Source organism: Falco peregrinus, chromosome 1 (assembly GCF_023634155.1).
Source record: "Falco peregrinus isolate bFalPer1 chromosome 1, bFalPer1.pri, whole genome shotgun sequence".
Taxonomy (NCBI): Eukaryota; Metazoa; Chordata; class Aves; order Falconiformes; family Falconidae; genus Falco; species Falco peregrinus.
The window spans coordinates 35,910,064-35,931,848 of NC_073721.1; the positions used below are offsets into that span (position 1 = coordinate 35,910,064).

The window sequence follows — 21,785 nt, forward strand, 5'->3', positions numbered from 1 at the left end:
TAATTTTCCTCTTTCCCCCCTTTCTCCTGCTTTGGTATATATATACACACACATATATAAAAGCCTTTGTATTTTTCTGATTCCAAGAACGCGTAACAGGAGTCAGAGCACAGATGGGCGCTGCAAGTGGTATCTGGCACTATAGGCGTGTGGCACTCTCATGTCTGTCTGTACCAGTAAGGGAGAGGGAAAGCACCACTGCTTCAATTAGATTACCTGTCAAGCAGGAGCATGTGTATGGAAGAATGTCGTACGGTCACAGCTGGAAACAAACTTGAGGAAAACAAGCCCTTTGCTGCAGTATGTCAAAATGGGTTCAAGTTTGTCGTGTGAATTTCTATGCAGCATCATGGTAGCTATATTGTTTGAAACAGCAGTTTAGTGTTATTCATAAACTGAGCACCCTATTCTTAGGTATTTTGGCTTGTCACAAATAAATTGCTTGTGGAAGTGTTCTTGTACTTCACATGAACAGAATATGCATCCCTGCTACATACACCTGCTATTTTTTCTGTGCATCTTTCCTTCAGCAAAGTCTACAATTGGTAACCGAGCTTTGGCTGTGTGCTACATGTCCAAACTACCACACAATTAAACTGCCAGTCTGCTTTTAATGTTTGTTAAAAAATTATTAGCTCTGCTGTTAATCAATGCTTCAAGGCAGTTTATTTTTCTGTTAGCTTTTATTTGTTTCTGACCTGGATATAAAGTTGCAAGCTCAGAAAAAAACCCGTGCATTATATAACAAAAAGGTTATCCAGGTAAAGCTTTCTGAAGAAATGCTTTTGTACAGTTTCATAATGTTTAGACATCTACAGCCTAGAATGTTTCAGCTCTTTATAAAAAGATAAATGTTGAGACACTAAATGTAAAAGTAATACAGACAGAAGGGGATCTTATGAGAAGCTGGTCATGTTAACAGGAATTTTAAAAAAAAGTCAAACAAACCAAAGCACAGACAGGCTAAAGGAAAATAAAAAAGTTAGAGCAGTTTCTAAAGTAAAGCGGCTGCAGTGAGAATAAACTACAGCTAAACTTGCAAGAGATGAGGTGTTTAGAATCCCAGCTCCAAAGTTGTGTGGACAGCACTGCTCCACTGCTGTTAAATCCTGTCTCAGGTAGTCATATTCTGTCATAAGCTAATTTTTCATATATTCTTTTACACCACTTTGCTCAGTTGTTATCTGGTTGAGAATATCATCTGAGAAACTGCTGATAGTCAATATTAAAGGACAAGCAAAATTTTAGCAGGTTTTCGAAAGATCAGTTCTTGGATAGCAAGGTTCTCTGGCAAGAGAATCTCTTGGACATGTATGATCCTGAGATTAAAGAAGCTGAACCACACAGGAGTTAAACATAGTGATCAGTGTAGGAAATGGTAGTAATTCTCCTATTTTGGGTCATGGTCATTTTTCCAATTTTTGCCTCCTTTAAACAGAAGCAATCATTTGTGTCCCAAACATAAATGTTAGTCCAGGTCCTGAAGGCTTGTATTAAGGATTTAATGTGAACTCTTCCTCAAATATTTATTGTAGAGAAAGTGTAGAACTATAACTTGCCAATCATTATTAGGTTTAGAAATTAATTTATAGACTTCAAAAATGTCTGTATGTTGCTAATATCTGTCTTAGTTTTTTTTATATTTACTACTTTTGCCTTCTTGCATAGCAATCTAATATTTTTATCAGAAACCTGCATCTGAAGAAAATATTTTTTGTTAAAGGAGTGAGGAATCAATAGTTTAAGAGACTTTCTGATACTCTTAATTTATGCACTGTGCTAAGAGAGTTTGTATGCTGCAAATCAGTGACTATTCCTTTGGTTGATATGGCACTTATGAAACTTCAAATATAGCTGTTACTAAAGGAATTTTTAAAGGAGCAAATCTCATTAAATGAGTAGAATTAATTTCCTACAGTTACTTAAACCTTTATGAACGGCTAGAGTTCATATGAAGGGTGTAACAGAAAATGCTCTAAACAAGTGTTTAAAATGTGGTGGCGTTCTCCTTCTGTGCAATGTTTCTTCTTAACTTTCATTTGTATTACAGCTGCCGCAGATGACAGATGTTACCGATACGCAGACTGTGCGAGCTGTACTGCCAACACAAACGGGTGCCAGTGGTGCGATGACAAGAAGTGCATTTCAGCAAACAGTAACTGTAGCATGGTGAGTCTTTGCAAATCTGTGTTAATGTTATTAATACTGTTTCTTTTCTAGCTAATGCAGAGGCCTGATGTAGTAAATTAAAGGGTTATAGTAGACTAATAAAAGGTTGTTTTGACCACAAACAGAAGCGTGCTTGCCTAGCTTTTGCAGTAAAAACGTGGCAGAGGCAGAGCTGGACTGCAGCAAAGGGATCTATTCTAGGGAAAAAAAAAATGTCTTCTTTAGGATTGTATTAGCCCGCTGTATATCTCTGAGGACAAATACTATTTTCTCCTAATTAATGATATTTTGGAATGTCCTAGAGTCATTATTAAGTTGGATTTTGTGCATATGCTGTGTACAGTATGCAGGTAGAAACCGTGGAATCCCATGAAGGGTGGCTATTCTGTTTTGTTCCCTTTTAAGCAGGACCAGGTCAGTCTCATTTCATTGGTATTCTAATCAGTAATCATCATAGAAATGTTCTTAACCCATGGAGTTACTTGCCATCTCATTAGGGGAATATGAGCCTCTGTCACCATGAGATTAACTGGTTTGCGATTATTTGGTAAGGTTGTTCTGATCTTTGTAAATACAAGCAGTCAGAACATACAGATTCATACTGTTGCATTAAAAGTCTGAGGAGTGGCTGGGAGAGGGTGGGGGAAAGCCCTTCCACTGAATCATGAGATTCGGAAAGGATCTCCTTGCTTTCTAAACTCTTTCTCAGAGAAGAGCCCAGGTGCCGCTAAATCCAATCCTAGTCTCAGACTCAGTCAGCAGCTTTAGGTGTAAAGGATTATATATACAGCTGCTCATCAGTGCCATCGTTGCCAGTTAGAGCCCAGTTTAAGGACTTTCACTAACACAGTTTTGCAAAGCTGAAAAAAAATAGATCATTTGTTAAGGTGACACATATAACAATTCTGAATTGCTGTTGGTAAATGCACTTACTGCAAAAATCGAGCTCGAGTGAAGAGTTCAATGCTTTTCTTAACAATATTGTTCTGGGTAACATCCAACATAGTTGGAAGTGCAAATCCTACCAGAGGTGAGGCATCCCTGACTGGGGAGGAGAGAGGTGCAAGCCTGTCAACACATCTGTTAGTTAAGAGTTCTTGTCTTCAAAAAAACCCAACCCAAACCAAAACAACCCCCAAAAAACCTACACCAAAACCCCAAACACCACTCATACTAAAATACCAGACTTTCTGCTCGTGGCAAGGTGGGATGGAGTCAGCTATTGCGTGCTGTTTGGCCCTTATCAAGGTATCCCTTCTGGAAGCTCAGCTGAGCCTGATGGTTCCATGTGGAGCAGGAAGGGTTTGGTGTAGACAAGTACACGGTATGGGTTGATGGTTACAGATGTGCGGGGGTCTTCCTGCTATGCGCTGAAGTAGTGCTGGGGTGTGAGGCCCCTGCCTCACCCCGGGCACCATCCAGCTAGTTTGCTTGTTAGACTGCACCCGTTCTCAGCTTTGTGAGCTGTGCATGCTGCTCAAGTCAAACACCCAAATCCATTCGGAGCCCCATAGAGCTGTCTGCGTTGGGTCGGGATGGTGGGGGAGCACACCACCACATATACAGGTTTATATTTATCTGTTTTTAATATGGATTAGTTCCATGTTTTAGACTTTATGTTATTGTCCACCAGCTGCTGCATCTCTTGTTTGTTCATTTGATTTTTGCAAGCTTATAATACTATTTTAGCTTTATAATTTTTACCTCCTTGTATTTTTCAGCTAGCTCCCAACACTTGGCTGTACTTGAGTTCCAAGTCCTTTCTTTACGCGCTTCCATTAGTAAAGGTAGTTTGCTGTCTGATTTGAACCCGATGCAAATCAATCTTGCTCTCTAGACAGACATATTCAGGTGTGAGTGGGATTGACTCTGCCTCAGATCTTGCCCATTCGGAGCGAGCACAGCCGGCTCTAATCGCTGGCGTTCGTAGCTAGTCACTGCTAACAAAGGCAATGCAGGCACAAATTCATCAGCAGCCATGTTATGAGTCTGTCAGAGGGATTTCGTATTCCAGGCACTAATGGTTAGTTTCCTTTGTGATCTCTAAGGGCTCTTATTTTCCTAACACATTGTGCTATATTAGGTGCCAATTTTCTAACTGTGGTTTTCAACCTTTAAGCACGGAACAGTTGCTAAGGAGCAGACCATCTTCATCACTAATAAATGTAGAGCACTGGGTATTTTAGCACAAGCTTCTCAGTTCAGTATCCTTCTTTGACAACCTTTCATGACCAAGATTGTCAGCTTAATTAGCAGCTCATGCACCAGTCTTCTCTGTTTCATTTCCTGTCTTTTATGCAGGGTTTGAAGTGGATAGCAAAGGCTGTTAGTGGAATAAAGAATGAGGTTGTGAAAATTCATCAAAATTATTTCTGAGAAGAGTTACTATCCTAAGTTGAAGGTGGCTACTGTAAAATTAGTGTATTGGCTGGGAGGCAATGGAGACAGAATTTTGCAGCTATTGATATAAACCCATCAAAATAGCATCAACAGAATGGCAACATGTGGAGAAATGGAATGGATTAGGACAATAAACCATTTTCATAGACTGCTACTTCTGGACTAGGCCCACAGAATGAAAATGTTGTGACAGTACTGTGATGGTAATGTGGGATAATAAACTGTAGACTCAGAAATATCACAAGGAGAAAGTCCTATTTTTGCAGCTGTACAAAGGCGTTCATTTATGAATGAGATCACGGAACACCCAGATGAGACAGACAATAATGTTTTAGAATCTGTTGCTTTCGCTTCATCGAGACTGGCCAGCATACTAAAGATATGTTGGCAATCAGTTTGGCATTGGCTTCATGGTCATGGATATTGGTAAAGCAGTGACTGTTTTGCTGATTGGAAGGGATGTAAAATATGGAAATTTCCCTGAAATAACTCTGTTTGGACAGATGGACTGCATAAGTAGTACTAATGCATTGATGATACACATATACCTGCCTGTGCTCACCATCTGATGTTTAACAGGACACTATATTCCACTGCTGTGCAGACTGATGGATCATCAAGGTATATATCAATATCTGATGTAATTGCAAGCAGAGGCTTGCAAGGGCATGTCATTCTGGAGGTCTGGCTCATTTCAGCACTAGTGAGCTGGTTTGTTTTTCTCCCAGAAAAACTCACGTAAGTGGGGCACTTCTGCACACTATAGTTTTAGTTGACCCTATCATGTCTAATGCAAATGTTGAGGGGTGGATGCTTATTCTGTCTTGCCCAACTGGGAAAGAGTTTACTTAAAACATGTGGAGTGATTCAAGATGGTACTGAAATTTGGCTCATGAGTAGAGTGAACAACATGCTAGCAGTAGTGCCTTGTTTGTTTTCTAGCATTAAATATATCTTTTAGAGATTTTGTCTGTTAATAGTAAGCATTTCAAATGTTGCCTTGAGAAATTACACTACTGAAATTCCCTAGACTGCTTACAGTGGTATTACATAATACACTGAAATTATTCCATAATACAATGAAGTGATTTTATATAAAATAAGAAAAAAAAATTAATTTTTATCTTGGAGATTGATAAATGCTAAAATTGTAAGATGACCTACTTGACCTTTTTTCAAAAATGGGTAAATACAGATACTAGTATGCCATAGGGACAAAAGCAACTATAATACTGTCATTAATACTGCCTTATGACATGTACAGACTTGATGAAATATGTCATACTAATATCTATATAAGTTCCTCTTTCAAACTGTTTCATGGAGCCTCTTGCATCTAGGCAGGGCTGTTTTCAACTTTGAGACACAGACTATTTTTTAAGACATTGTCACAAACAAAGAAGGAAACATCATCATTGACGTACTTCTTTTTCTCCCATTCGTTGGATGTCTGCATCAAAGATGGAAATTTAGACAAGAATATTTTGATTGACTTGTAAAATCTAATAGTGTTGCATGTGTGTCCCTCTAAGCGCTAAATATTACTCTTTCTTTTTCTAAAACTGGGAGAAACAGCTTTCTGTCATGCTTATATCTGCTGTTTTACTTAACTTCCCTGTCTCACATCTTCCTTCCTTTTGCTTTTTCAAAAAAAAGTTTTATGTCTTGTCTGTGGTATATTTCTGGGCTTTGTGGAGTTGATTGTATTGACTTTTACTAGCAGTTTACTGCCCTTAAGTCTATTACATTGATCTTTCACTTTGACACTTTAATTTGTACTCTATAATATCCTAAGCATCATCCTGGTCCTCACTGATTCTGCTGCATTTTGCCTATTTCTTGATAGAGGAAAACCACTAGATGTGGGTCCACTTAATATGTTTATGAAACTGTATTTACTTTGTACACCTGCACATAAAAAGCTTTATCTTGCATCTCGTGAGAATGATACTCCCTTGCTGATTGTGTTGTTCAGAATATTACCTATATTTATATTTTGTAATGGAAATAGTCTCAGGAAAAGCTATTAATTTTACCATTTTACCTTCCAGCTTTTATTAAAAAAAAAAAAAAAAGGCTTTGAGGGAGAGATGAATTTAATTTTAAATTGCTGCACCTTTAAAAGATACAATTTTTCTTGAGATTGTAGCATGGAAGAGTAAGCATACAATTGGTTTGCTCCTCAGGGAGGAGCCATCCCATGAAAGCAAAATCTTTTTGTACCTTGTGACAAATAAAATGGTAAATGACTGAAAAAAAAATGACCGACCAGTTGCAACAAAAAGCAAAATTTCCTTTACTGAAGACGACCAGAAAGAGCCTGCATTTTAGAGTAAGAACATTTACTTTATCAATTGTGTTTTTTGTTTTTCAAAAATGGAGCAAAATATTGGTTGATACAGTGATGGAGAGCCTTAAGATATTGTGAGAGTAATAATTTTTAAAGATAAAAATACATCAAGTCCACATTATGGCCATAAAGCTGTTTTATTTTTGCAGACACATGTAGGCACATTCAAAAAAAGTGTGATTGCATCGAAGCTCTGAAAGTGCTGGAACGTCTCCTGCCTGCCAGCCGCCTTTAAGCAGTGTGCTTGGGAAAGAGGGGGGGCTGTCTTTGGACACGTACCATGCCACTATATATGTTAATGGATCAAGTGGTGATAGACTTATAGGTGAAAAATGTAAAAATATTTACGTGCACGTGTAGGTTGATAGTGGATAATATGTTGGCGGCTTTTTGATATTTATAATGTGAAAGACCTTTGAAGGGTTTTTTTTTTTTTCTTTCTGTCTTTTTAAAGTATTTTTTCTTTCAACCCGCTTCTTTGTCTCCTCCCTCACCCTGTTCTTTGGGAAACAACGGGAAATTCTTGCACTGGATATCAAAACAAATTGTTTTTGATTTTTTTATATCTTCAGAATAACTCTTCCCGTTTCCTCCTTTGTCTCCACCCCAAACTCCAGATCCAACCAGCAGCCCTGAAAGGCACACTTCGGAATTAACAAGAAATGGCTGCCTTCTCCCCTTCCATTGTCTTACTACTCTGCAGTAAAAATGGAAGTAGCCACTGCAGCTATGGTAGCCATAATAACATGCTTCACCGGCTGTCTAAAATGTTGTCCTATAATCCTTCAGTTTATAGAACTGTTTACTGCCCACCCTACAAGTCTGCAAATAAAGTAACTTATTATTCCCATATTACTTAAGCAATGTATTTTGAAGGCTTGGAATGCAGCAGTAATATGATACTAAACTTGACTTGAAAAATTTTGATTGAGAGAAAATGTTTTCTCTTCAAAATCCTACAAGTACTTGGAAAAAAACTGGAACCCCCCCACTTTCCTTATAAAATTTCAGCTTTTATTATGAATCTCCACATTAAGGTTGTTAAAATACCTACTCTTTCACTGTAACAAAAAGCAGACGTATGGGAAGGCAGAATAAATTGGGAATACTTCATCAGTTGGGATCAAGAGCACCAGGCACATGAATGTAACACTTTTTTGGTCAGAGTATTGTCTCTGATGTGTCTTCAAGTGGAGTGCGTGTGTTTTCTTGTTTGGAGAGAGTGCAGTGGGAAAAGGCACAGCTGAAGCATTCGTGCATCCAGTCTGGATTGCATTTTTGAAAGCCTCATCGCTTTCAAAAGCCACGAGTGGGATGTGTTCCTGCCATAACCATGACCACCCACACCCTTACCTCCAGTGCGAGTCTCTGGGTTTCTTGTCTGTCCATCTCCACACATGCAACACCATAAAGCCCCAGTTGGTTTTATATATAGATATAAAATATATTATATATATTATATATAAAATATATTATATATATAATATATTTTTATATATATATACACAAATACAGCCCAAACTGGTACGTGACTTAAAAGTATTTTATATGAGTAGGGCTTCATAAACTAAGTGTTGTAGAACCCATGAAGGCTATGAGAAAGTGTTTTGCTGAGGATATAGGATACCAAAGGGTATTTCAAAAAGAGCTATAGTCCTATATTGTTAGATATTTTTACACAGTGCCTTAAAGACAAGAATCATGGCCTTTTTGTAATGCTTGCACAGCTTGCACAAAGTTAACATCCTCTTTCATGATGGGGATTCCTTGGATGCTACACTAATACCAATAATAATAAATATAATCATAGCAACCTGCCTAATTTGAGGAATGCAAAGAATGGTCATGGGGAAATGTATAAAGTAGTAAAGGGAATTATGAATAGAATCAAATTCATTTTGGAGGAAAAAAGGAAAACTTAAGACTAAGGAGTACCCAACAGTAAGATTTGGGAATAGCTTCAGAAAAATAGGAAATCTATTAGATTAATAATTTATAGTTAGACTAGGAAAACTAGATAAGATTATACTGTTAACCTGAAAAATCCAGGAGGAGGAGAGGGTGATGTTATTTAATAGCAATTTCTGAAATTCTAAGAGAAACTACTGTAATATTTTTATTCTACAGTGGATATTCAGAAAATCACTACAGCTCATAAGTCTTTCTATACACCACCATATCAAGATCAGTACTGAAAAAAACCTAAGTAAATCAGACATAAATGGGAAACTTTATACATAACATGATTTACTCATACTTTGGTGTGTAAACATTATAAATAACCTACAGCAATATAGAACTTCAGTAACAGATGGGCTGTCATATTTCTGAATTTCATTTGGTTTGGTAGCTTAAGTTATAACCTTAATATTGTGTTAATATGAATTACCTATTGGATTCACATCTACATTGAACTAATGAGATTTTCAGGCAAGCAATGTTTAAATTGGATTTAAGGGAAATAAGTGCTGGGAATAAGGGAATACAACAGAGAACATTATTATAGAATAGTCACTAGTACTTTGAATTTTATTTTACACGTTAAATAACTAATGCACAACAAGCTTCATGATTAGAAAGTATTAGAACAAATATCTTGGTTTAGTTGAAAATTGTGATCTGTATGTAATATCACTAAAGAGTATATAATTTTCAAAAAGAATCTGAAAGCTTAAGGATTTTGAGCTATGCCATCATGAAGTGTTGAAAGTAAGTATTAGTTGAGGTATTGTAAATGAGCAGACGGTGGGTACTCGTGCTCCAAAATTCACTTTAAAGTGTCTCTCAGGCAGCTTTGTGAATATGCATCATGACAGAGTGAAACTAAACGTGGATTTGTACCAAAGGCTTTTTGTGCTTTACTGTTCCTATGCATTTATTGGCCTAGACAGGCGTTCTATTACTTTATGGCATTGTCTTTGGCTCTGCTTCATACCATGGTGTAGATGCCTTCTCCTAGAACTGCTTCTCTGGTTCTTTTTGCTTCACAGTAGCCTTTCTTACACACCAGAAAAATAGCGAGTACCTTTTATAATAAGCTCACTGCTGGGCGACTGATCCAATAAAGGCAACAAAGCCTTAAACAGCAATGCTCTTCAGCAGGAATGAAGCTGGTCCTGTGTGAGACTGAAAATTTATTTTAACAATTACATTATTTCAGGACTTCAGGGGGAAAAAAAAAATGGAGGCTGGTTGTCTTCCCTCCTGACTGCAGTAGGTTGATGCCCTGTCATCATCATCATTCCAGTACTAACAACTGTGTAACTTACTATCGTGTTGCCCCTTTAGATGTGTTTTGTCATTCTCCAAAAGACTATTAGAAAGGAAAGCAACCAAAATTGTCATGTAAATCATACATTTGCTATATAAGTACAATTCTTTTTTGCTGCTATGCATGAATGAATCTGTTGTTGTTAGAGGGAGACAAGAGTTGTTAGGGTTGGACAAGATGACCTCCAGAAGGTCCCTTCCAACCTCAACCATTCTGTGGTTCTGTGAGTATAAAGCTGCCTTGAATTATGACTTATTTGTAATTATTCTCTTGAAATGAAGTTAATAGAGACAGCCTTATGGATAACCTGATGAACTGACTGAGGATTTGGGGCATTTTATTAAATAAGATATCAATACTATGTCATAATTGAAAGTATTATGCAAAGGGAAAAAAGATTTGTGTTCAGAATGCCTCACTTGGAAAGGAAGACCTATTTTCAGGAAAAAAACCCCACCCCAACAAACCCAACAAAAAACCCAAGTAAAAATTCCTTCAGTGTTTATTCCTGTTCTTGTACACTAAGGTACCAAAGGAAAAATATTATTCCTGGGTTTATGTCACTGTATGACAAAATGGTTTCCTGTAGATTCTGTAAATTTTATGCTAGCTATGTTGCATACAGGTTTGCAGTTAAATCTGTAAAAAAAGTGTGACTGCAATTTTTGACAGCTCCTTGTGGTTTGTGACTATTGGTCTGTAGATCCTATTTTTTTTCCGTTTAATCCAGATAAAACAAAGCAAGTTATATTCTTGCACCTTTGGTCAACGATGTGTAATTTTATATCTGCATCTTGTGCCATTTTTTATATTCCCTTTGATTATTTTTTCTTGCTTTACTCTGCATGGGATGAAATAATTTAGTGAGAGCATACACCTTAACTATCTAAAAAATAGCAATTTAGTTTAGTTATTTAAGGTCTTCCTGGGCTCTGTGCTGGGAAGAGACATCTTCAAAGTCTTGTTTGACTCCCTCAAAGTTAGCTATGTGGGACAGGTGGGGTGATTTGTGCTCTAGAGATGTGTTTTATACTCTCTGCAAGTGATAAGGGAATCTAGGCAAAAGCTTAAATTCAGCCTAGCATTTAGGTGGCTGTGGTTTTCTGGGAGAGGTTCACCTGTGTGTCTTTCAGTTTTGACTTCTGCTTTGTTGATGGTTTGGTACAAGTTTAAGCTGCCTTTTTGTCTGTTTTATTTTTAGTCAGTTAAAAACTACACCAAATGTCATGTGAGGAATGAACAAATCTGCAATAAACTGACCAGCTGCAAAAGCTGCTCGCTACACCTGAACTGCCAGTGGGACCAGCGACAGCAGGAGTGCCAGGCGCTACCTGGTAAGGGCTGTGGGGTGGCAATGCTGCTTTTTAGACCTGAATTCAAAACAGAGTAAATCTCTTCCATTCTTGCCGAAAAATATGCGTTCAATGAGTAGACCTGGATTTGTCATACTGGTGCTAACTCTCCCTGCTATGCTGTGCCTGTACAGGGGAACGTAGATGTAGCTACATCACTGGTTGGTATCTTCATGCTACTGTTAATTTTGTTAGGAGACGTAATATTAATGAAGGCATAATGGTGTCTACCTCTGCACAAGCCAGTGATGAGGTCCAGCCTGTGGGGATCACCGACGACAGAGCGGCATTGCTATACTGAGTCCTTACGTGTACATATTCACCGACAGTTACTTTTGCTCACTGGGGTTTTATCTTATACTTCAGTTATACTTCAATTTTCCTGTGCAGATAGGTCCTAACATAATTTTGGTAATACTGTGAAAGCAGTGAATATTAAAAGGCTAATATAAAATATTCTGAGAAGGTGATGGTTAATGTTCTGAAATAATATTTATTCTGTAATTAATATTCATAACTAAGCATATGCAGTTAGATATAGGAACCTTTTCCATTTGATCTTTATGTCTGGATGAAGTTAACACAGGTTTTTTTCACAGAGATCATTCATTAAATAACTTTAATCAATTTATTCTGTGCACATTTGTGCAATCTTTTTAAAGATGAACTATAACAGTCGCTTTGAATTACTGACTCATTTTTTAATAGATATCTGAATCTGTGTAAAGCAGAAAAATGTCGAAGAGGAAATATTTTTCTAAGATGTTACCTGAATTTCCTATTATTCTGATTGCATTTGTATTTAGGCAAATATAAATGCAAAGGTAGGACTAGAAAGGCAAGATAGGGTAAAGTTGTGATCTCTGAATTCTAGGACAGTTGTTTTCAGATTTTGAAATTTCCATGACATTCAGCTAAATTGATTGGTTAAAGTGCTATTAATTACGTACATACTTTAATCTTTAATATTTAGTTGTGCTCAAATCTGAATACAGTGTATCGTAACAATATTGTTACACTGAAACCTAACATGTATCTTAAAGATATTTCACAATTTGTTAAAAGTTTCTTTTCATAAAAATACAGTATTTGATATGATACTACTGGGTATTTTAGAATTTATGTGACGTGAAAAGGGAAATTGAGTGTGGGATATATTTTGAATTATGATCTCAGGAAGATAAAATTCAGACTCCCTTAGGTTTTTTTAAAAGTTTTTTTTCAAGTCTGCTTTTATCATATGCTTTTTACACCAGCTCATCTGTGTGGGGAAGGATGGAGTCATATTGGAGATGCCTGCCTTCGCATAAATTCGAGTCGTGAAAGCTATGACAATGCCAAACTGTATTGCTACAATTTAAGTGGGAATCTTGCCTCGTTAACAACCTCAAAAGAAGTGGAATTTGTTCTGGATGAGATACAGAAGTATACACTTCAGGTAAATTGAGTAACTGATGCTTATGTGAATTAGATTTGCTTCGGGAAATCTATTTTAAGGATTTGTCCAAAGAAAGGGAAGTTTATACCTTCAAAGAAATGTAGCGTGGTGCTAAAGGCTGATACACGGTTTATAGGATATTAAGAAAATCTCATTTTTAAAGCTAATGACACAGCAGTTCCCAAGTGTTTCTCCCCAACAGATCTAACTGTTAAAGGTTATTTTTTGCTTTCAAGATGTGGCTCAAGAGAACGGCTGGAGCACTGATCCGGGAGATCCCAGCCCTTTTAAATACACTGTGACAGCATCAATCAAAACAAGACAAAATATTTTTTGTTGTAATAAAGAAAAAAAATCCCAAATTTCATATCAGTATCTATAAAAGTGCTCTCAGGATTGGTTTTTGGTGGTGAATAGCCAGGCTTCAAGCAGTTGAGGACAGTGAACTATTGAGGATGTATACTTTTCTTCAGAAAACCCTTGCTCCTTATATAAATGGTATGTGAAAGCCACAGAGAAGCTGTACAGGTATGTGAAGTGTGTGGAAACTCCCTGCAAAGCAGTGCCGGGATGAACCAGGAGCTAATTAGCTTTCTGTGATCATGGTGGGGGAAGGAGAGAGCTGAAAACTCTCACATGCCTCTGGCAAATACAGGAAGCTGCCATCGGAGTATTCCTCAGGAAAGTGATCCATATTAATTTAACTGTGGGAAAAAAGAACAGAAATTGAAGATTAATTAATTACCTGTCCATGTGTGGTCAGGTTCAGGTTTTTTGCAGTTAAATATTTTAATACTTATTGCTCTGTTTAACCTGTTGGAAAGCTTACCTGCATCATTGGAACATGTATGTGCAACAGAGTATGTTCACATGGAACGTCTTAGCAGAAGATTCTGTTACAAGCAAATTGGTTCATCTTGGCAAAGGACATGTTTAAAAGTGTGCATTTTGCTTTGTAGAACACGCATCAATTTTTTGTATAAAACCCCTAATTTTTCAGTGGCTTAGGATTTTACAGTTCAGGAAAATGAAAGGTAAGTATGAACTATAATTAAAGCTTATATCAAGCTAGTATGTGATTTGCAAAGGTGTGTTGTAGATGAAATGAGATGTATACAAAGGAAACGGCAGTTAAGGATTGCCTTTCTGTTATACTAAACCTGAATGCAAGAGTGTAGGGACAGATACTGTGAATCTAAATATTCTATGTTATTCTTTTCAGCATTCCCTTTCAAAAAAAGAGATGCAAACATAGGTTATGTACTTAAGTTTTTTCAGTTTTTTGCCAATAAATGCTGGACAGAGCAAAATTTTTTTACTAGAAAGACATCTATTTTATTTGCCAATAAAGGAGAGAGAAAAGTAATTCTTTTATGTCAGAAGATCTCCCTTGATATTGTACTTATTGCAGTCTTGAAACACATTCTGTCTGTCCACTCTGATATAAGGTAACATTGAAAATGTAATTGAAACCAAAATAACAAAATCACAAATGGCAGTGATTAGGTATTTATTTTGCCACCTTCTTTCTACCCCACCCCCACCCCTTATTCCTGTTAAAATACTGCACAGGGGGCCTTCAAATCTCATAGTGTGTGATAGATTATTGATATGACAGATATTACCTGACTTGCTTGAGGTGTAGATGAAAAATAGGGGTTTTTTTTAGTTTTTGGAAGCAAGATTTTTCCTACGGAGCTTAGAACTTCTACAAGGTGACATCCTGCTGAGCCTATCTTTATTTAAATGAAATATGTCCTGAGCCAATGTAGTGATGTAAATTTGAGATACCTCACATACAGTTTATGCAATTGTAGACAAATGTATGCACTTTAAAAGTATATCATGGGTTAAACAATCATTTAGTTATCGGAATCTGTAATGAAATGCTACCATGACTTATCCTGGTGTTTTCAGTGGCATTTAGAAAAAAATAAATTATTTTATTCATTTGTATCTGTCTGTCCAGTTACATTTGTTCTGTGTGAGACAGCCTAAGCGTCTTATCAGGTGTGACAGAGGCTCTCTGAAACTTTTTGATTTTCTTCTGTCTGCCTTTTCCTCTCAAACTGCAATCATAACGATTTAAGGAGTGAGATTTCATTTCAGATGGCTCATTTTTGTAACAGGTGGTGGTATGGAGTTCGCAAATGTAGTCAGAGCAGCTGTAAAGTGAATGCTATGCCTTTAGTCTGCGTTATCTATGGTGGAGTTTGACCTGTGTGGTTAATTTCCAAGGCTTTAAAATCTTTCACCTGTGTGAAACAAAAGCTGTGGGGATTACTGAATGTTGTCAGAGCTACATTTGGAAATAAGAATATGGACCTGTTTTTATCTGCTTTATTTGATATTTTTATACTGAGAAAAGAAAAACAAATTTGGTAACTTTGTGTATTTTACGAACTTAAAATAGTGTCAGTAAATACTACAGCCTGGAAGAACTTAAGAATTCTTTATTGTTCATAGGAAAACATGGGACTTTGTAGGTTATTTTCTAATACACAAAGTCTTTGTTCTGGGACAAATTTAGGACGAATTCCCCATCATGTTTAGAATCCTACAAAACACTGTTTCGGAAAGATTGAGAGGGAGGAGCATGCCATTGTCTCCACACCTTGCCCAGACCTTATTGTATATAAATAATTTCTCTTAATTCCAATACTAAATTGGAAATCAATACAGTGCCTCCTTTTAAAGGGTAAGGAGAAGGTTCATTTGGTGCTAAAGAAAGAGACGTAACAAAGGCCTTTGCAGTATGAAGTCAGAACACAGTTGAATTTGCAGGCGTATTCTAAAACTATCACCAGTAATTTAGACTAATTTGTATTTTTCATTGAAAATAAATTAAATTCTTTAAGAGAATGCCAAAGTAAACACAGTGAATAGACTGTGGATTCCTGTACTAAAGCAAAATGACACAGTGTTTTTTCTTATGTGCTGTTTTAGTGACCTAGTAAGCAAAAAATTCTGAAAGGGGAATATTTGAGTTTTTCAGCAAAGTAGATTTAAACAGCAATATGAGGTTAACTCATTGTTCTTGCTAATATTCAAATGTATACTCATTTAAAAGAGCAATTAGTTCTCTTGGGAGTTTGCTCCCAACTGTGGGGTTTAACTAAAAATTGTAATTTTCTTGTTAGCATGCAATAAATTCTGAGAAGATTTAGTTTTGGTGTAGTAAGCATAAACAAAGATGAGAACAGCTTTAAAAAATGCCTTGCGTTATATAACTGTTTGCAACTTTTTCTTTAACTCACTGTTCTTGGGGCTAAGCTTCCTTTATAAATTACACTTGAGTGTAGCTTGCAGTTAATTAGCGAGCTTTGCATGGCAATATTATTCCTTGGTAGCTCAAGGTATTCTCAGAGGGCTCTGTGTTTTTTTTTTTTGTTTTTATCATATGTGAGGCTGTAGTGGAGCTGACATTTACTTTTTTTCTGAATTAGTCTCTTTACTACAGTTTTTAGCAGTCCCACTTTACTATTGTGATTTTAGAAGTCTTTTATTTTAGTTATTTTAGCACTTTTTCTCCATATTGGAGTTTTTACATTCACTGTCCGTTAGTTCCCCTCTATTTTAACTGTCTTCCTGCTTTTAGGAAGTGGGGAGCTCAACTCACTTTGGATGCCTGAGAAGAGCACCCAATTTCCAAAATAATTGTCCCCCGTAAAGAAGAAAACTCCAGAGTATCTAAACCAAAGGTCCCACTGGAATACTAGCTATAATTCTCATAGATGGAAACTGGGGATTTTGTAGTCTTTTCATTTTGCCAGATATTACATGTTATTTTAACCAATGCCACAACAGCAAAATTTGAAAAGAGTAGGAGACCTAAGTGTTTTTATGACTTAATGTATGACTCCTAGTACTAGTTACATATAGATTTCATCATTTGTGTCTAATAAGATACTGAGACACTTAAAAAGCGTGAAGCTTGCTTCCACTGCTTATAATGTGTCATTCACTGGGTAAATAGCTACAAAATATGAAATGTGCAGGTATCTAGCATAGTTACAATCAATGCATAGTTAAAGAATAGAAACCAAGCAATGAGGTAGTAAATAGAATGGGATGGTTTCTCATCATATAGCTTTTATCTTCAGTAAGCAGTTTTTTTGTTCGTAATGATGCAGAAAAAAGGCAAACTAACCGCAAGCCCTTCTCAAAACTGAATACTGTGGAAATTCAAGCACTAAGGGGATACTGTATTTTCAAAGTTTAATTGTATGTTTCTTCCTAGGACAACTATTTTCCTAGAAATCAAGAAGTTCAAACAATTCTTGAAAATTTTGAAGTTTGGTAATATATTATTATGAACATCAGAAACTGAGTCAGAAATGTATTGCACACTTCCAGGACAATTTAAGATCCAAAATGAAAGAAGCTGAAGTAAAGGCAGGGGTAAATTTCTGAAAGAGATAGATAGTTCCTTAGCAACTTGCATAATTAAGAAACAGGGCAATTTTGAGGCTCAGTAGTAATTGGCTATTCGGTAAAGGTGGACTTGCTCACTTCACTCATCTGCAAATTATTCAGCCCTCATTAAATTAGTGCTGAGGCAGCAGTAATGCCTAAAAATTATCGTGAGTATAAATGATCACATTTGCTGTAGATCTCAAGGCAACTTAGTCTGACTTAAATTTTCTGAGTAAACACTGGATTTAGAATGAAGTATCAGCTCTCTCATTACGGTTACACATTTTTCCTTTCGAACGTAGTTCCATGATTACTACTTAAAAGAAAATTAAAATTAAGTGGTTTAGAATAAGGGAAGAGCACATTTTTGAAGTTATTAGTGATCAGGGTTTAGTAAATTTCCCATAATGGCTAAAAACTTTCCTTATGTTCAATTAAATAGGATGGTAAATGAATACAGAATGATGTTCTATTGGTATACACTGTATGACTGCAATTTGGCTCTGCTGTCAGATGAAAATAAAGCCCTGTCCAGCAATTTGTCTCATTTTAATAATTCCTAGATCTCTTTAACTTAAAAATAAAGGTTGATTTCTCACTTAAAAGGATTTTTGGTGATACTTTATCAGTGTTTTAGAAGATTGTTTGAACCGTGACTAGCTGCATTTCAAGCCAAGTATATGGCTTCTAAGATGGGCTGTGGGTTCTGAAAACTGGCCTAGAAAGAAATAAAGAGGAGAAATATATTCTAGAGAATGGTTCTAGTTTTTAAGTGGTGCAGTGGGATAAAACTATGGAATAGTTTTCAACATACGTTTGATTGCATTCTCCAGTTTTTGTTGTATTACTTTGTTTCACTGTAACATTTGACTGATGATTTCTGGATACTTTCCTCTTTTGATGGTTTTTTTTTTGGTCTTTTTTTCTTCAGCCCCCTCCTATAACTTACCTAGAATGCTGTTGAGTAAGACTGGTAGTAAGTAAGATAACAGATGAGTCGCTGTTTCCATCCTACCCTTTCTCTTCCTATATGAAGGAAAAATTATTAAGGCAAAATTTTATGAACTTTGCCATTTCTCATAGTAATCTATAATATAATGAATGAAATAGGAGATACTGCCTGTCATATTTCTGTATTCATGGAAGAGTGGTAGAACTGCATATTAATAGAACATGGATAATGCATTTTCCTCGTAGCCTTTTTGTGTGCACCGTGTCACTGAAAATTCACTGTCTTTGTATGTTTGAGCATCTGTGTAAGCAGCATCTGAAGGGACATATCTTTTACACCACCTCTCTGTGAGGCTGAAATCTGTATGAATAGTGGCTGCTTCCACCCTGTGTGCCCGCTAGTGCTTTCTTAATCAAGAAACTAGAGGGTGGAATGATGACAATTTTACCAGGTTTCTAGATACTAGCACCTGTAAAATTGAGCTGTACCATTTGTTTGGCTTCTAAGTGAGGGAAGGTAGATATAGTCCCAAATTGGACTAGATTATCCATTCTTTTCTTGAAAGATAGAGCATTGCAGAGCATACTTTGCATTAAGGAATTATCCTACCTTCTGTAGATGTAGCAAACGCTCCCTTCCTTTTCTATTTTGGAGCAGGCAAAGTGGAGGTAGCTCTGATAAAATCTTTAGCTTCTAGAAAAAGATATCAGTCTTGCAGAAATCAAACAGATTCTGCTAGAAGGCAAGAGCTGGAATGAGTCCTGCTGAGCTTAGACAATGAAGATCTCCACATGACCTTGTTGCGTCCTTACTGGTGCAACACAGGATGATCATGCATTTTGTGTTAAAGGAAACTTCTCATAATGGTAGGAACTACATGGTTTTGGAGTTGACTTTCACTTCTGTCCTCAGTGGACTGACAACCCCAGCAAGCGTGGACTACTTTAAAGCACTCAGAAAAATTATGACATACATTAGATACTATAATATTAAGCTTGCAGAACTGAGATAGGTGCAGTCAAAGTGCTTAGAAAAAGTTTCAGTACGTTTCCACTCACCTGTCATCTGGCTCCTTAGTAATAAACTAAGCAGCAGGACAGCCCTGCTGGGGCAACAGAAAGGTGTCTTGAATAATAATGATTTCTTGAACTAGGTCATATCATTGTTTACTGAGAAGTTCTGGTGTGTGTACATGTTCACATGTGTGTTGGAGCTTTTCTTCCATCCTCAAATAGAAAAGGAGCTGATTCTGATAGAGTTGCAGGTTCCTTTTCAACTCATAATCTGAACAATTTACTAAGTGTGAAATACAGCAAAGACAGGGTAGATTTCTTGGTTGTGGTTTTTGGATAACTTGAAAGCAAACATTCATAAGAAAGAAAGAATATCTCTTCAGAACTCCCTGAGGAGTAACTTTCTTCCCACTTACATGCTGATCAAAGTTCATCTGACCTTCCAATAAAGAAGTCTGTATTTTTGAGAAGAAAAAAATTAAACATATTTGGGGCTGATTTCATGTCAGCAAGTGTGTGTTTTCTGAAGTGAAAAGTTTATTTGTACTGTTTTTCACCCCACTGGTTTGATAACAATGTTTTTCAAGAGGTCTGGAAACTAGAATCTTGCTTCAGTGAGTTCTGGGTGCAGAGAGCAGGCGATCTGGTTTCGTTCCTGTCTGATCCTGTTCAGAAGCATCTTTGACAAGATATTCAAAGTAGTCACTTTCCTACATTCATTTTGCATTAAATGAAACACCCATAGAGTTCGAGTGAATTTAAGCCTGAAGAAGAAACTGGATTGACACTCTCATTTGGCACCTTTGAAGTCCCTCAGCTGCTTCAAGTACTTCTGAGTCTCCCAACTGTTATGACAGATTCTTTCATCAGTTTGAAAGATAAGGACTAGATTTATGCTTTTTTTTGTGAAGAAATTGGTTTGATAGTCACAGCATACTGGTGGCTGCAGGTGTCACAGGTGGAACTTCCGGAATTCTCTATTCACTTTCGGTTTTTCCCTTTTGGCTTTCATGCAGTGTAGCAGCAGTCATTTTTCCTGATAATCTTCGGTGATATCAACACGCCGTCTCTGCTGTCACCAGCAGTCTTCGACTGTACTCCACCGTGTCACGGAATTCATGCCACACAATTGACTATGTACTTCAAGCATGTCCTTGGAGCATTTTGGTGGCCTACTTCTCAGCTCTTTATCATATTTTAATCAGACATTAGAAAAAATATTTTGGATAATCCATTTTTTGACATCCTAACAACATGCTCAGAGCAGCATAAGTGAGCCTGCAAGGCGGTATTTTCAGTGTGTGTTATTTGCTCACACACTAATCGATGTTCAGGTCTGTATTTTGACGTGTTACATTAGCAAAGAGCCAAAGATGGTACATATGGAATTTGAGATATCTGACACGACGAGCACAAGTTGTCCAGATATTACAGCTATTAAGAATGATGATGACTATGATATGTGTTGTTTTTACTAGAAGCCTTTCATTTCAGGGGTGCTGCTATTATATCCTAAGGCTGCTCTGGCTTCCATGATCCTCCCTGGGACCCTGTCATCATTAAAGGAGTTCTGAGACACTCACGTACTCAAATAGAAGAATTTCTCTCCAAACGTCGTTGCTGCACTGTCAGTTTCCATTATTGGCCTGACATGCTTTTCATCATAGCTGGGATAGGATCTCTTTTCTTTACACTGATGCTGAGGCAGTCTGATTTACACTGATTATTTGGCAGTCCAATCAAAATAGTCAGTAATATGTCGAAGGTTCTTATGGCTAGAATACCTCAACCTGTAAGTAGGCGTTTAGGTTGGTTTAGGTCCTTGTTTGTCAGCAATTTATCCCACCTAAGCTTCTGACACTTTTTAAATGTCTGGTGTGCACACTTAGCGTTCTACAGAGATGTCTAGAGACATGCATAAATATCTGTGGTTTTCTGATGCATGTTGAACACATGCAGCAATCTAGCCAACTAAATAACAAATAAGATAACAGCTGTATTATCTACCACTTTCCAGATGCCAAAGTTCCACTTTTACTGCTTGCCCCATGGACTTTCTAGTATCCAGAACATGAGAGCTCTTCCAGACACCTGGAAAGTTGGTCACCTGGGGTAGCAATGAAGTTATGGAGTAAACACAGAAGTAAGAAGCAAGAGTGGGCAGTGGCATTTTTGCTGGATATTCTCGTTACTGTTCAAGAGTCTCTCAGAGTGCATTACAGCTTATGGAATGGAACATTTTTTCTTCATTTTCTGGTTTATTTAAGCTTGTTCTTGCATCTGTAAGTCTGTTAGTTGCTGTAGCAATTTTTGTTTGATCATGCTCCTAACTGAGAGGACATAAGAGAACATAGGGAGTACATTTTAGGGAGGTCAAGAATACTGATTATCTACCTACTGATTTAAAAAAAAAATACACAAAAT

The 21,785-nt window shown here is 36.9% G+C and overlaps 1 protein-coding gene across 2 annotated transcripts in view; it reads left to right on the forward strand.

The window, feature by feature from the left end:
* Positions 1-21,785, forward strand: part of ATRNL1 (attractin like 1) — a 524,489-nt gene that overhangs the window by 108,054 nt on the left and 394,650 nt on the right. For both annotated transcript variants that reach the window (XM_055791879.1, XM_055791872.1), the window contains exons 13-15: positions 2,051-2,169; positions 11,392-11,524; positions 12,799-12,980. In XM_055791879.1, the coding sequence (XP_055647854.1) occupies positions 2,051-2,169; positions 11,392-11,524; positions 12,799-12,980 (434 nt within the window). The remainder of the gene's footprint in view (positions 1-2,050; positions 2,170-11,391; positions 11,525-12,798; positions 12,981-21,785) is intronic.